This window comes from Colossoma macropomum, unplaced genomic scaffold (assembly GCF_904425465.1).
Source record: "Colossoma macropomum unplaced genomic scaffold, Colossoma_macropomum, whole genome shotgun sequence".
Classification (NCBI taxonomy): domain Eukaryota; kingdom Metazoa; phylum Chordata; class Actinopteri; order Characiformes; family Serrasalmidae; genus Colossoma; species Colossoma macropomum.
The window spans coordinates 31151052-31164403 of record NW_023494786.1 but is presented as its reverse complement, the minus strand read 5'-3'; the positions used below and the strand labels follow the sequence as shown (position 1 = coordinate 31164403).

At 40.8% G+C, this 13352-nt stretch overlaps 1 protein-coding gene across 1 annotated transcript in view; it reads right to left on the bottom strand.

Annotated features, from left to right (window-relative positions):
* niban1b (niban apoptosis regulator 1b) overlaps window positions 1-13352 on the bottom strand; it is a 67095-nt gene that overhangs the window by 5002 nt on the left and 48741 nt on the right. The window contains exons 6-11 of the mRNA XM_036565325.1: window positions 12823-12938; window positions 7996-8100; window positions 5086-5248; window positions 3806-3993; window positions 2893-3039; window positions 1140-1250 (exon numbers count right to left, since the gene is read on the bottom strand). Of these exons, the coding sequence (XP_036421218.1) occupies window positions 1140-1250; window positions 2893-3039; window positions 3806-3993; window positions 5086-5248; window positions 7996-8100; window positions 12823-12938 (830 nt within the window). The remainder of the gene's footprint in view (window positions 1-1139; window positions 1251-2892; window positions 3040-3805; window positions 3994-5085; window positions 5249-7995; window positions 8101-12822; window positions 12939-13352) is intronic.

Genomic DNA, 13352 nt, shown 5'->3' with positions numbered 1-13352 from the left:
ATAAAAATGCAACATAGACACAAACACTGAATTATTAATTGCAGAATAACAGTAGAACATACAGAAATACAGGAACAAGAAGAACCGTGTAGATTAGGTATTTGTTATGTGTATTAGAACTGGATACATTAAAAGGTTTTAGTTTTGTTAAGAATGCTAGACTGAAGTGTTCTGTAGTTACACACTTAAGAAAAATGGTTCTTCAAGGGTTCTTTAGCAAAGGCGATGGGTGTATTTACAACCATGAGTTCTATATAGACCATTTAGTGCTTAAATTGTTCTTTGGATAGTAAAATGGTTCTTCAGATTGATGGCTAATGTGTTGTGTATGATTCTATATAGAACCTTTTTGAAAAAGGTTCTATATAGCACCAAAAGGGTAGTGTTCCTATTGTTATGATACAAACTTGTTACAGTGGGAGAACCCTGTTCAAAAAGGTTCTATACAGAACCATATACAACACATTCTCCGTCAATCTGAATATGGTTTTTACCTTTCTGCAAAGGGTTCTTTGAGTGTTCATGGTTCTGTATAGAACTATTTTCTTCACTTTTTTTTTTACTGGATTTTCACTATTATTGTCTTATTTTCATTATTTTAGTTATTTTTTCCCATTTATTAATTTGTTTATTTATTGTTATTTATATTATTATTCTTGTTTTAATTATGATTATTTTATTATTATTATTTCAGTCATTTTAATTTTTACTTTCTGCTTTGATCTTATCCGAGTTTTGTTTATCTTCTCTTGATTTTATTAACTTCAACATTTTAGTTACGCTTTAATTATTGTTTTATATTTTTCACCATTTTTATGTATTTTTATTATTAATGTTTCTTTTTTTATTACATATATATATATATATATATATATAATATTTATTATTTATTATTTTTTATTAAATTTACTCATTATTTGATATGTTCTTACACATTATCAATCCCTTTTTCCTGCATGAACTCGGAAACATTGGAAATGCGGGTCACCCTCAATGTTCTCCGAAAGGGGTCTTCTGTTGTTACACGCTTGACAGCGTAATAATAGAAGCCTTTTTGGTGCCATATAGTACCCTTGCCTTTACTAAATAACCCCTGAAGAACCTTCTTTTTTGAGAGTGTAGCTGAGTAGGATGGTCACCTTCAGCACTCGCAGCTTGGCTTTGTCCATGACTGTGGCCAGTTTGTCAGGTTTGTCCTTTACGGCTGCCTGAAGCAGCGTCTGGAATGTGTACACGGCATTCTCCATCAGCTACAACACACAAAACAACCATACCACAAACAGGGTTACAAAGAGCAGCACAAGCTTCCTCAACTACACCATGCTGAACTGCAGGGGGCGCCACTGCTCCATGTAAGGTTAGGTATCACTCCCTCTCATACACATCCAGCTTTTTTTGGTGACTACATTACTCACTGTTTACAGAATAGCAGAGTTCATGTTTGCACATCTAAAACTGAATTAGAGAGACAGAAATAGACAATAACAGTAATGTTAGAGTGCAGCGTCAACAGGAAGAGACCATTTCCTTCCTTACACAGGCTACTGACATGCTTAAAAAGCAAGTCTGACAGAAAATAAAATCTACACAATGTTCTCCTTTTCTCAACTAACAGATACTTTCACCCTAAATGCACTTGCCTATGTGGTTTTTGACACATGAGCAAGTGTACGATACTATCTGTATCTATAAAAATAGCTTATCTACAATAAATATATAATATGCGTAACAATCAGTTACATTAGCAGCTGCTAGTTTGAAGCCTAAACTTCTCTGTTCATACTTTTGTCCATGTTTATAGACAGTGTGTTGAACAGAAACCACATAAGCAAGTATATTAGAGATTACTTAACAACCTGATGCAGTTAGCACCATGCTAATTGGTGGAGTATAAGCACAGCCGGTTTATGAGGAGGCTGGCCACTTCCTATTTCCCTCGTTATATCAAAAACAGGACTGCAAAATGCCAGAGGGTGCCCACGAGCGAGTCCTCAATGAATGGGAGTTGATGGAGCTCAATGGATAAATTTTCTTTACTTTCTTTTTACTGGATTTTCACTATTATTGTCTTATTTTCATTATTATTTTTTCCCATTTATTTATTTGTTTATTTATTATTATTCATATTATTATTCTTGTTTTAATTATGATTATTTTATTATTATTTATTATTACCATGCTAATTGGTGGAGTATAAGCAGAGCCGGCCACTTCCTATTTCCCTCGTTATATCAAAAACAGGACTGCAAAATGCCAGAGGGCGCCCACGAGCAAGTCCTCAATGAATGGGAGTAAATGGAGCTCAATGGATAAAAACAAAAAGTTAAAATAGTTTCTTTTTTTTCTACAGCAAATGGGTTTAGGGCAGTAGATTGCTGGCATTACTGCTACTGAGTGCTGATTGGTTGGCGAGCAGAGCAGCTCATTGGCTGTTCGCGCTCACAGACATAATGGACATACAGGAGGCGCCGTTTTAAACTCCTATAACTCGAGTTTAAAAGCTCTTAAAAATAAACCAGCAGTGATAAACTCTTTTATGCTGCTCTGTGTTCAGGAAATGGTTGTATTCTTTTACATTAAAAATGTTTAAGCATTTATAAACTACGATTTTGCTCAAATGCTCCATCTTAACCCAATCATTTTGGACTTGCTCAGGGGCACCCTCTAGTGTTTGAGAAACCCATAAGACATTACAGAGTGGTAATTCTCCTCTCTACAAGTTCTGTGATATAAGCTTCCATTACTTAGCTGCATTAGCGTCGTAGCTTCAGTGTAAAACTAAAGAAGCAAATTTAAGACACCAAACATGTATTTGGAAAACGCCAGACATTATCAGCACTGTAGTGAGAGCATGGGACGGTCCTCAGCATGGAGCTGCGTCCTGAGGCCTACCTGCTGCATGTGGCCCTGGGTGGTGTGGACCAGCAGGGTGGAATTGGAGAATTTGAAGCGGTTCCTGAGCTCATGCAGCTGCTCCTTCAGGACAGTCACATGTTGGTAGCAGTCCTCCAGCTGGGCATGGCCAATCTCCTCCAGAGCCTAACAGTCACAGTGTCATAAATCATTCTTTTGAACTGGTTTTCTTTAATAACACAGCCAAACAAATTCACAATTGCAAATGTGTCAAAGTTTTGGATCTATGCAATGTTTGCGCCTGTCTGTCTCATAGTAATAACTGCGGAGCGATTTTAATCCAGTATGAATCTGCAGTGTGTGTAGTTTTACAGTCTGACAGTAATAATTGTGGAGCGATTTTAATCCAGTATGAATCTGCAGTGTGTGTAGTTTTACAGTCTGACAGTAATAATTGTGGAGCGATTTTAATCCAGTATGAATCTGCAGTGTGTGTAGTTTTTACATCCTGACAGTAATAATTGTGGAGCGATTTTAATCCAGTATGAATCTGCAGTGTGTGTAGTTTTACAGTCTGACAGTAATAACTGTGGAGCGATTTTAATCCAGTATGAATCTGGAGCTTTAAATCAGGACTATCTATGGGAATTTATGGAAACTCCACACCGATAATGCGGCACCACCACTGAACTTAAGGTTTGGGCCAATTAGAAGAATAGAGAGGAGCACATAAAGGACTCCCAGAATGCCCTGCGCCTCTCCCCTGCCTTTGTTTTATTTAAATTCATTAAATTTTGATGACTTGTGTCTTTTTCAGCTAATCAGTGAGCTGGACTTGTTTCATTGTCGTATTACGTTCGTCTCAGAGTCGTCTTCTGAGCCGACAATATTTTATTTCGAATCAGCCTTGGCTCTCCTTTTAAATTTTAAAATATTGTTGCCTGGCCCTTACTTTAGTAAGTTCTTCTAGATCTCCTCCTGGAGCGAAGTCCTTGCAGACTCGGCTCAGTTCAGTCTCCAAACGCTGCCTCACAGCTTGGAAGCCTGAGCTGACCGGCCCCATCAGCTCCTCCAGGATGGACGCCAGATATGGAGCGACGCTCTCAGAGCAGAACTTCACTGCTGGCTCCGAGACCAACCCTAACAAACACACACAGGACAGTATGAACACTACAACACTGAGAAATGATCTTACTTTCCTCTCTGACAATACAAACCTTTACTGACTGTAATGTGTGAAGTTCACTCCTTTAGTTTTGCACTGAAGCTACAAGGCCAGTGTAGCTAACAAGTAACAGAGGCGTATAGGTTAGCATCATGCTAACTGCATGCCTACAACATCACACATTCACCTCAAACGGTGTGACGTTGTTCATTCATCTCTAATAGACTATAATATGTGGTTTCTGACACTCTGTTATCTTTGTGTACATGCTGTGATCTGGCTAGAAATGGTTAGCATTATACAGTTTGCTTACCAAGCTAAATAGCTCATTGAGGCTAGCCTAGCCGAGACACGTGCACTCCTCTTAAATCAGAGATTTTCCTTATACATCCTATTAAAGTATGAAGTATTTTAGGAAGAGCTGAAGACTCTCAGGGCTCGGGGAACATAGGATCTTTAAAATATATATTGCCCTGGGAACATAGGGTCCTTCAAACATAGGACCCTGGAAACAAAGGGTCCTGGTAACATGGTCCTAGGAATATAGGTCCCTTGAAATATAGAGCCCTGGGAACAAAGGATCCTTGAAACATAGGTCCCTGGAAACAAAGGGTCCTTGGAACATAGTCCCTTGAAATATAAAGGCCTGGGAACACAGGCCCTGGAAACAAAGGGTCCTGGGAATAGGGTCCTAGGAATATTAGTCCCTTGAAATATAAAGCCCTTGGAACATAGAGCCCTGGAAACAAAGAGTCCTGGGAATGGTGTCTTAGGAATAGAGGTCCCTTGAAATATCAAGCCCTGGGAACACAATCCCTTGAAATATAAAGCCCTGGGAACAAGGGCACTGGAAATAAATCCTGGGAATAGGGTCCTAGGAATACAGGGTCCTGGGAATATAGGGTCCTTTGAAATATAGTGTCCTGGGAACATAGGGTCCTTAAAACATTAAAGACATTAGAAACATAGGAGTAGCCCTGGGAATAGAGGTACGCTCCCACTGCCACTATTGTTTGTCCATTTTTAAGGATAACAGTGTTATGTAACAGTGTGGGACTCCTGCAGACCTTGCAGTTTGGTTTCGAGGAAGGTGCGGGAGTTGACGATCTGATCCATGTCAGAGCGTATGAGCGCCTCCTGCTGTTTGGCCGCCTCCCTACACTCGTCCTTCAGGCTCTGCAGTCCCTCCCTCAGCTGCTCCTGCACCAGCTCATACGTCGCCTCCACAGTCTGAAAACAAACGACAAACAAACAAATCAATAAAACAAGAGTCGCCCATCCAACATGCACACATTCAAAATATGGCGTCTCCCCCACAAGCCCACCACCTTCCGTACACAGAGCTGCTTTTGTCCGGTCTTTCCAAATTAGAAAAAGGGGTCTCTTTATAGAGCCGGAGCCCGCCAACCGCTACAGGCAGAGAGAGTCATGTACAGCATGAAACTGTGAATATATTGGGCATGGATTCACAGGCTGTTCAGAGGCCAGAAAAACTGGCCACACAACACGAGCCCTGTTTTAAAAAACAAAAATGCCACATTGCCTGACTGAGACGCTGTTTATAAAAATGAACACTGTTAACAATGTCGCCTTAACAAGTTTAACCCTTCAAAGCTGAAGCGAAAAGTGCCCGTTTCTACTGTTTAGTCGACTCCTGTCCATCAATCATGTGATTTCTCAATTGTGTTGTGTTTGTTTGATATGTTGACACTTTATTTTGAGTGTTTCCATTTTAGATGAAACAAACACTCAACAGACTCTCAGTAGTTAGGATTAGGATTAGGGCCAGGATTAGGTTTTGGGTTGAGGTTAAGGGGAGGTTTAGGATTAGGGCCAGGATGAGGATTAGGATTAGGTTTTGGATTGAAGTTAGTGTGAGGATTAGGGCCAAAGTGAGGGTTAGGACTAGGTTTTGTGTTGAGGTTGAGGTTAGGGTTAGGATTAGGGTCAGGGTGAGGGTTAGGATTAGGTTTTGAGTTGAGGTTAAGGGTAGGATTGGGATTAGGGCCAGGGAGAGGGTTAGGATTAGGTTTTGGTTAGGGTTAGGATTAGGGCCAGGGTTAGGATTAGGTTTTGGTTAGGGTTACGATTAGGGCCAGGGTTAGGATTAGGTTTTCAGTAGTTAGGATTAGGATTAGGGCCAGGATGCGGATTAGGATTAGGTTTTGGTTTGAGGTTAAGGTGAGGTTTAGGATTATGGCCAGGATGAGGGTTAGAATTAGGGCCAGAGTGAGGGTTAGGACTAGGTTTTGTGTTGAGGTTAAGGCTGGGGTTAGGATTAGGGTCAGGGTGAGGGTTAGGATTAGGTTTTGGGTTGAGGTTAAGGTTAGGGTAAAAGACTGCTGCTGTGTTCAAATAAAGAAAAGTAAAAATGGAAAAAAGTGTAGATAGATGTTTTCACAGTGATGATATTGGACGTTTTTCTCTTTAAGTACTTTACACACAGAGCGAGACTTACTTGTGCAATTTCTGGAAACATCAAAAATAAATTCCAAACCTTATAAACCTTATAATATCTGCAAATATACCAAATATGATTTTTTTTTCAGATGGCAATAATGTCATTTTTGCTAATTTTCCACCAATCACTGCTGTCTCTGGTGTTGGCATGGCAACAACCAAGCTGAAGGCCTAACTCTGAACCAGCAACTAGAATTTTTTGCCAAACACAGACAGGATCAGTTTGCCTTCCGCTCAGTCAGGTGTGGTGCTGCATCTCCAAAAACAGCTCAAGCTGAGTTGCGGACATCCGAGCTGTATGCAAAAGCACTCATGAAGTTTCAGTTCCTGAGTGAAGCGATGAAGCTCGACACTCTTCTTTCACTCTTCCAAAATGTAAGGTAGCATACACTCTCAGAAAAAAAGGGATGAATCTGTCTCTGGAGCAGTGCCCCTCTTGTCACTGGGGTGGTTCCCTCAAGGGTACATCCCAGTACCTTCAGTCAGGGAACATAACTGAACCATAATCCACTGAAATGATATGTTCTAAGCTGTACTGACTCCACACACCCCGTCTCGTCTCCAGGCTTTTATTTTACTGTTCTGTTTCAAAACATTCGGTTATGAAAAGGTACAAATACGAACTTTTCACCTGGAAAAACTTATTTAAGGTTCACAATCAGACCTTAAAACCACTGTTGTACCTTTGAGGGAACATTTACATTGTTTGTACCTCGATGAACAAAAAATGTACCTGAACAGAACCTTTATTTCTAAAAGTGTATCCAATTTAGCTGTTTGTCTCTTTTATGAGGAGCAAACGTGTCTCTTGAAGACATTTTGCCTTTAAACCACCAAGCTACCCTGTTTATGTACTGTTGTTACACACTGCACTGCACTTCATATTATATTATATTTCTATTTTATTTCTGTGTATTCTCTTTATTTAAGTTTGGGTGCACCTGGTCATATGACATGTTTTATTGCCAGATGAAATTAAGTTAAATAAGTAAATTCAACATATTGGGGGAAAAAACTAAAACATATAATTTGGAATGTGCAAATATTTTAGTACATTTGGTATTTATATTACTTTTATACACCTCTGTGTTTACCTGTACACTGTGAACTCTGCTGCACAGTCTATATTGCAACTACAGTGTACATAAGCATCTCTGCATGCTTCATACTGCAAGAAGAATACTTAGAACCTTTTATACAACTGTGATATTGCATATTGTGGCACCTGCTAGAAAATGACCACAACATGTGTAAAGTGACAACTCGGTTTTTTAAGTAGCGTCACAGCTTTGCTGGTGCATTTGCTTTCTTCTAACTGATTCACAAACCTCAGAGAATAATATTGTGAAATGTAACGTGCATCGGAAATATGCCAGGTTTCGCAATATTCCTTTTTTTGCTGGGTTGCCCATCGCTGCGTGATTGAGAAATTGCCCATTGCTCTTAATGTTGCAATGAACTTCTGGGAAAGTTTGTCACTGCCGTGTATAAATAGCTGCAGAGATGATGTCACTGACCGTGAACCACACTCTCTTCCTCTCCGCCTTCTTCCCTTTCAGTTTGGGCAGCAGCTCCGTCTGCAGTGACGGCAGGAGCTCCTCCATCACCAGGTTAGCCAGGACCTACACACACACACACACACACACACACACACATTTGTTTTTATACCTTGCCAGGACACGGGTCATATGTCCCATATATACTGTATATGTAAATACCTATATAAGATACGGAAGACCAGAGAGGCCATCAGGTAGTTATAATTTTCTCTTCAGACAACGAGTTAATTATCTTGTTATCTCAAGATAACAAAAGTTGATATACTGGTATAACGAGTTAATTATCTTGTTATCTCAAGATTTTTTTTCGTGAAATAACAAGTTAGTCATCTTGCTGTCTCAAGATAATAATCCAGAAAATTACAGCAACAGCTTGAGGCCTCTCCAGACTTCCATAATATGATGTCCCATATGAATTATATATGTAAATACTGTAAATGTAAATACTGATATGCCTAATATGCCCTATATATATATATATATACAAACTGTGCAGCAGCAGATGAGCTATCGTCTCTGACTTTACATCTACAAGGTGGACTGACGAGGTAGGAGTGTCTAATAGAGTGGACAGTGAGTGGACACAGTGTTTAAAAACTCCAGAAGCACTGCTGTGTCTGATCCACTCAGACCAGCACAACACACACTAACACACCACCACCACCACGTCAGTGTTACTGCAGTGCTGAGAATGAGCCCCAAATAGTACCTGCTCTGTGAGGGTCCATGGGGGTCCTGACCACTGAAGAACAGGGTAAAAGGGGGCTAACAAAGTATGCAGAGGAACAGATGGACTACAGTCTGTAACTGTAGAACTACAAAGTGCACCTATATAGTAAGTGGAGCTGATAAAATGGACAATGAGCGTAGAAACAAGGACATAATGTTATGCCTGATCGGTGTGTGTGTGTGTGTACATATATATATATATATATATATATATATATATATATATATATATATATATTAGTACTTATTATAATGATACATATTATAATCATCATATAAATATAAGTATCTATGTGTAATAATAAATTTCTAACCTAACCAAAAACAAATTGTTTTACTCTTTCAGTTTAAAAATATTAAAGCACTTTACAGAGGCAGCTCAGCCCGTATTGCCCAGCGAGAGGAAGCTTTGACTCATACTGTCATTCCGCCGACACAAACAGGGTTTTAGTGAGACAGACTGAGTCACAGAAGCCAAATCTGTCAGACGACACTGACTCACTGAGTCCTGCTGTTAAACGGAGAGTCACCGAGTGGCCGTAATGCCTTAGACATGAGTCGCTCCACAGAACCGCTGTCCTGTTTTAATCACTCAACACATCGGAATCACCGTTCAAAAGTCTGAGACCACTATTTTCATTAATAACAAGCAGACACATACATTATGGTCTGAATCATTTAGACACACTTAAGTGCATTTAATTGGTTTGGTTACATGTACCAAAATTACATTTTGATAAATTTGTACTTTACAAGTATTTTTAAATGGTAATGCTTTTACTTCTACTCCAGTGCATTAGCGGAGAAAGCGATTAACGTTCCTTCAGTTCCATTTTAATCATTATTTAATTCCTAACTCTGATTAATTTCGCTGTTTTGTGATAGCTCCCACCTCTCAATCTGGAGCTTCAGCATCTTATTTTAGACCAGAGGTATCTTAAAAGGGAGAAACAGACTAACCATCTTTAGTTCAGTGAGAAGTTCCACTGAGCCCTTTAGCTAAATGTAAAGTTTACGAATGTAAAGTCACAGAAAGGGAAGCTGCCTAATCTATTTATTTAGTGTAGTTTTACTGATAATGTCATTAATATCACTATCATATTTACGCTTTTCATCATAAGACTCTTCTCAAAGCTGTACAAGCTGTGACTCCAGGGTCATCCACAGGAAGCGCAGTAGCTACACAGGAAACACCTCTGTTTTCCTCTGAGTGTTAAAGGACCCTCGTTTAGCCCCCTTATCACCTCCTCTCATCACTGGAAAACACATTAGCGCTGCTGTGCGAGGCTGCCTACAGAACGGAGCGTCCACTCAGACCATCTGCCCCCTGAAGGAGCGTCACACAGATTTGACACTACCGAAACACTTTTTCCATAATTAAGTAACTTTTTTGTGTTTTAATGAAAATCTGATGATTTTCTGTGTGAACAGCTGTTCAAAGCTGTGTTTGCTGGTCATGTACTGGCTGCGTTTTTCAGTTCTGCTCAAAATGAGCTAAAATTGTCACGACCGAAACAGTCACTACTGAAACAGTCACTACTGAAACACCTGGTAAAGTTTGGATTGTTGAGATTGTTTTGGTAGTGAGAAAATGGAATGTTCGGTCATTAGTTTTAATAAAATAAACGTAATTAAGGTATAAAGTCGATTCAGTCGAATCATTAATACACACAATCACTGTCGAGCAAAACCAGTGTGTCTCCATTTTTGTCAGGGTTTTTTTTTGCATAATTTGAAAACCGCTCAACAGTTTTATGATGAACAGACGGACAGAAATTCTCCAAAATGACTGATTATATTACTGTGTATCATAAGTTAATAATGTTTTCCTGATCCTGTAAAGTTACTATTGTGCAGATTCAAGACTCCAACAGCCACAACAGCCACAACATCACACATACTGTCGAACTGATTCAGTCTGTCTGTCTTTCTGTCTGTCTGTCTATTTATCTGTCTTTCTCTCTCTGTCCCATCTCTCTCTGCCCATCTTTGTCTGTCTTTCCACCCGTCTGTCTCTCTGTCTACCTAGGTCTGTCCCCATCTCTCTTTCTGTTTCTGTCTGTCTCTCTGTCTGTCTGTCTTTCTTTATCTGTCTGTCTCGGTCTTTCTCTGTCTGTCCATCTGTCTCTCTGTCTACCTAGGTCTGTCTCCATCTCTCTTTCTGTTTCTGTCTCTCTGTGTGTCTATCTGTCTGTCTATTTATCTGTCTTTCTCAGTCTGTCTGTTTCTGTCTCTCTGTCTACTTATCTGTCTTTCTCTGTCTGTCTGTCTACTTATCTGTCTTTCTCTGTCTTTCTGTCTCTGTCCGTCTGTCCCTGCCTGCCTTTCTCTGTCTGTCTGTCTCTACCTGTCTCAGTCTGTCTGTTTGTCTTTTCTTGTTTCAGTCTGTCTATCTCTCTCTTTCTGTTTGTCTGTCTGTTTGTCTGTCTGTCTGTCTGTCTATCTGAGAGAGAGTGCACTTTATATTTCCCTTGTGGTCACATCAGTTAGACCACAATGTGACACACCCATCTGACAGCAGTCCAACACACACACACACACACACACACACACACCATCTCTCCATTAAACTGGGATTTTTTGTTTTTTCACTCTTCTGTGAGTTTATTTACCAGAAACAGTCTTACTTCATTTCTGCATGAGCTTTTTTAACCTCTCTTTAAGCTGCAGTCACAGTCTTGCAGTTTGTGCTGTTTAGTGAAATTGTGTGACCAAAAAACTGTCCGTTTTGTGCAGCTAGCGAGCCGCTAACTTGCTAACAATAAACAGTAAAAAACACTAAAAATATTTATACCAAATAATTACAGAGTGTAGTGCTGCACACCCGTAGGAAATAAAAAGTAGATGGTGGTTGGTGGCCGTGGGCTGACCTGTGTGCAGCTGTGGTTAGCCAACAAGCTAACACTGCAGTTAGCAAGCTGGCAAACTCGCCTACCTCAAACAGTAAAACTGCACAAGTAAATATAATAATACAGTCTCCTGACTGACTGCGTATTATGCAGTCTCTACGTTTTGTGTGTTTATTTATAGGCAGTGAGGAAGAGTAATTTAAAAGGTTTGACGCTGGGTAAATTAGCATTCTGGAGGTTCAGTGTTGCTATACAAGGATGCAAATTTGTGTGTCAAAGTTGTGCATCACCAAAGTTGAACTCAATGCAAACTTTTGCAAACTTTTCACTTGCTAAATTGATATAGGCTGAATGGCTGGGGCTAAGATGCTGTAGGCCGAATGGGCAGGGCTAAGATGCTGTAGACTGAATGGGCAGAGCTAAACTGCTGTAGACTGAATGGGCAGAGCTAAACTGCTGTAGACTGAATGGGCAGAGCTAAACTGCTGTAGACTGAATGGGCAGAGCTAAGCTGCTGTAGGCTGAATGGGCAGAGCTAAATTGCTGTAGACTGAATGGGCAGGGCAAAACTGCTGTAGACTGAATGGGCAGGGCTAAGCTGCTGTAGGCCGAATGGGCAGGGCTAAGCTGCTGTAGGCCGAATGGGCAGGGCTAAGCTGCTGTAGGCCGAATGGGCAGAGCTAAGCTGCTGTAGGCTGAATGGGCAGTGCTAAATTGCTGTAGACTGAATGGGCAGGGCTAAGCTGCTGTAGACTGAATGGGCAGGGCTAAGCTGCTGTAGGCTGAATGGGCGGGGCTAAACTGCTGTAGGCTGAATGGGCAGGGCTAAGCTGCTGTAGGCCGAATGGGCAGGGCTAAGATGCTGTAGGCCGAATGGGCAGGGCTAAGATGCTGTAGACTGAATGGGCAGAGGTAAATTGCTGTAGACTGAATGGGCAGGGCTAAGCTGCTGTAGACTGAATGGGCAGGGCTAAGCTGCTGTAGGCTGAATGGGCGGGGCTAAGCTAATGTAGGTTGAATCAACCAAGATGAATGAAAAAACACTGTTTTTGCAGCTCAGTTTCCACATACATACTATATATACTTTACACAGTACTTTAGACTCATTGTTCCATGATATGGGCACTGTAAGTTCGCAGTCACTCAACCTTGTGGTGGTGTAACAGTGGACCCTGCTGAGTGGGGGGGCAGAGGGGGTTCAACACACCTGAGAGTCCGAGCCCACCAGCATCTCCCAAGACTCATAGTGGCCCTTCTCCTGTCTGTAGAAATGAATGGCTTTGAGGAAGGCCTGGACTTCACATGTGTTCCTCTTCAGAAAGTCTGGAGAGAGAGAGAGAGGGAGAGAGAGAGAAACAGAGTAATATATGAGAGCTCATAAAGTTTAGCTCATCGTGGTGTGGTGCAACTCATGAGGGATGGTTGCATAATGCCCCGGAGGGAACTGTGTGAGTTTTGCTGAAGCTTCCCTTTTGTGGCCATTTCGATACCAAAACCATCAGAGGGGAAGGATGAAGTGGGAGAGAATGGGGAAAAAATGAGAAAAATGTCTTGGAATAAGAAAGCAGGCAGAGGCGACTGCCCTTGGATAACATGAGGACTGACATCAGAACTGACCATGCGCCAGTTCTCCATGTGCATGAGACTGAGATTGGAGGAAAAGATTGAGTAACACACATATGTGGAGTTACAACATTTATGTGCCTTTAAAGAAACAGTGGGTCGAAAAATCAGCCT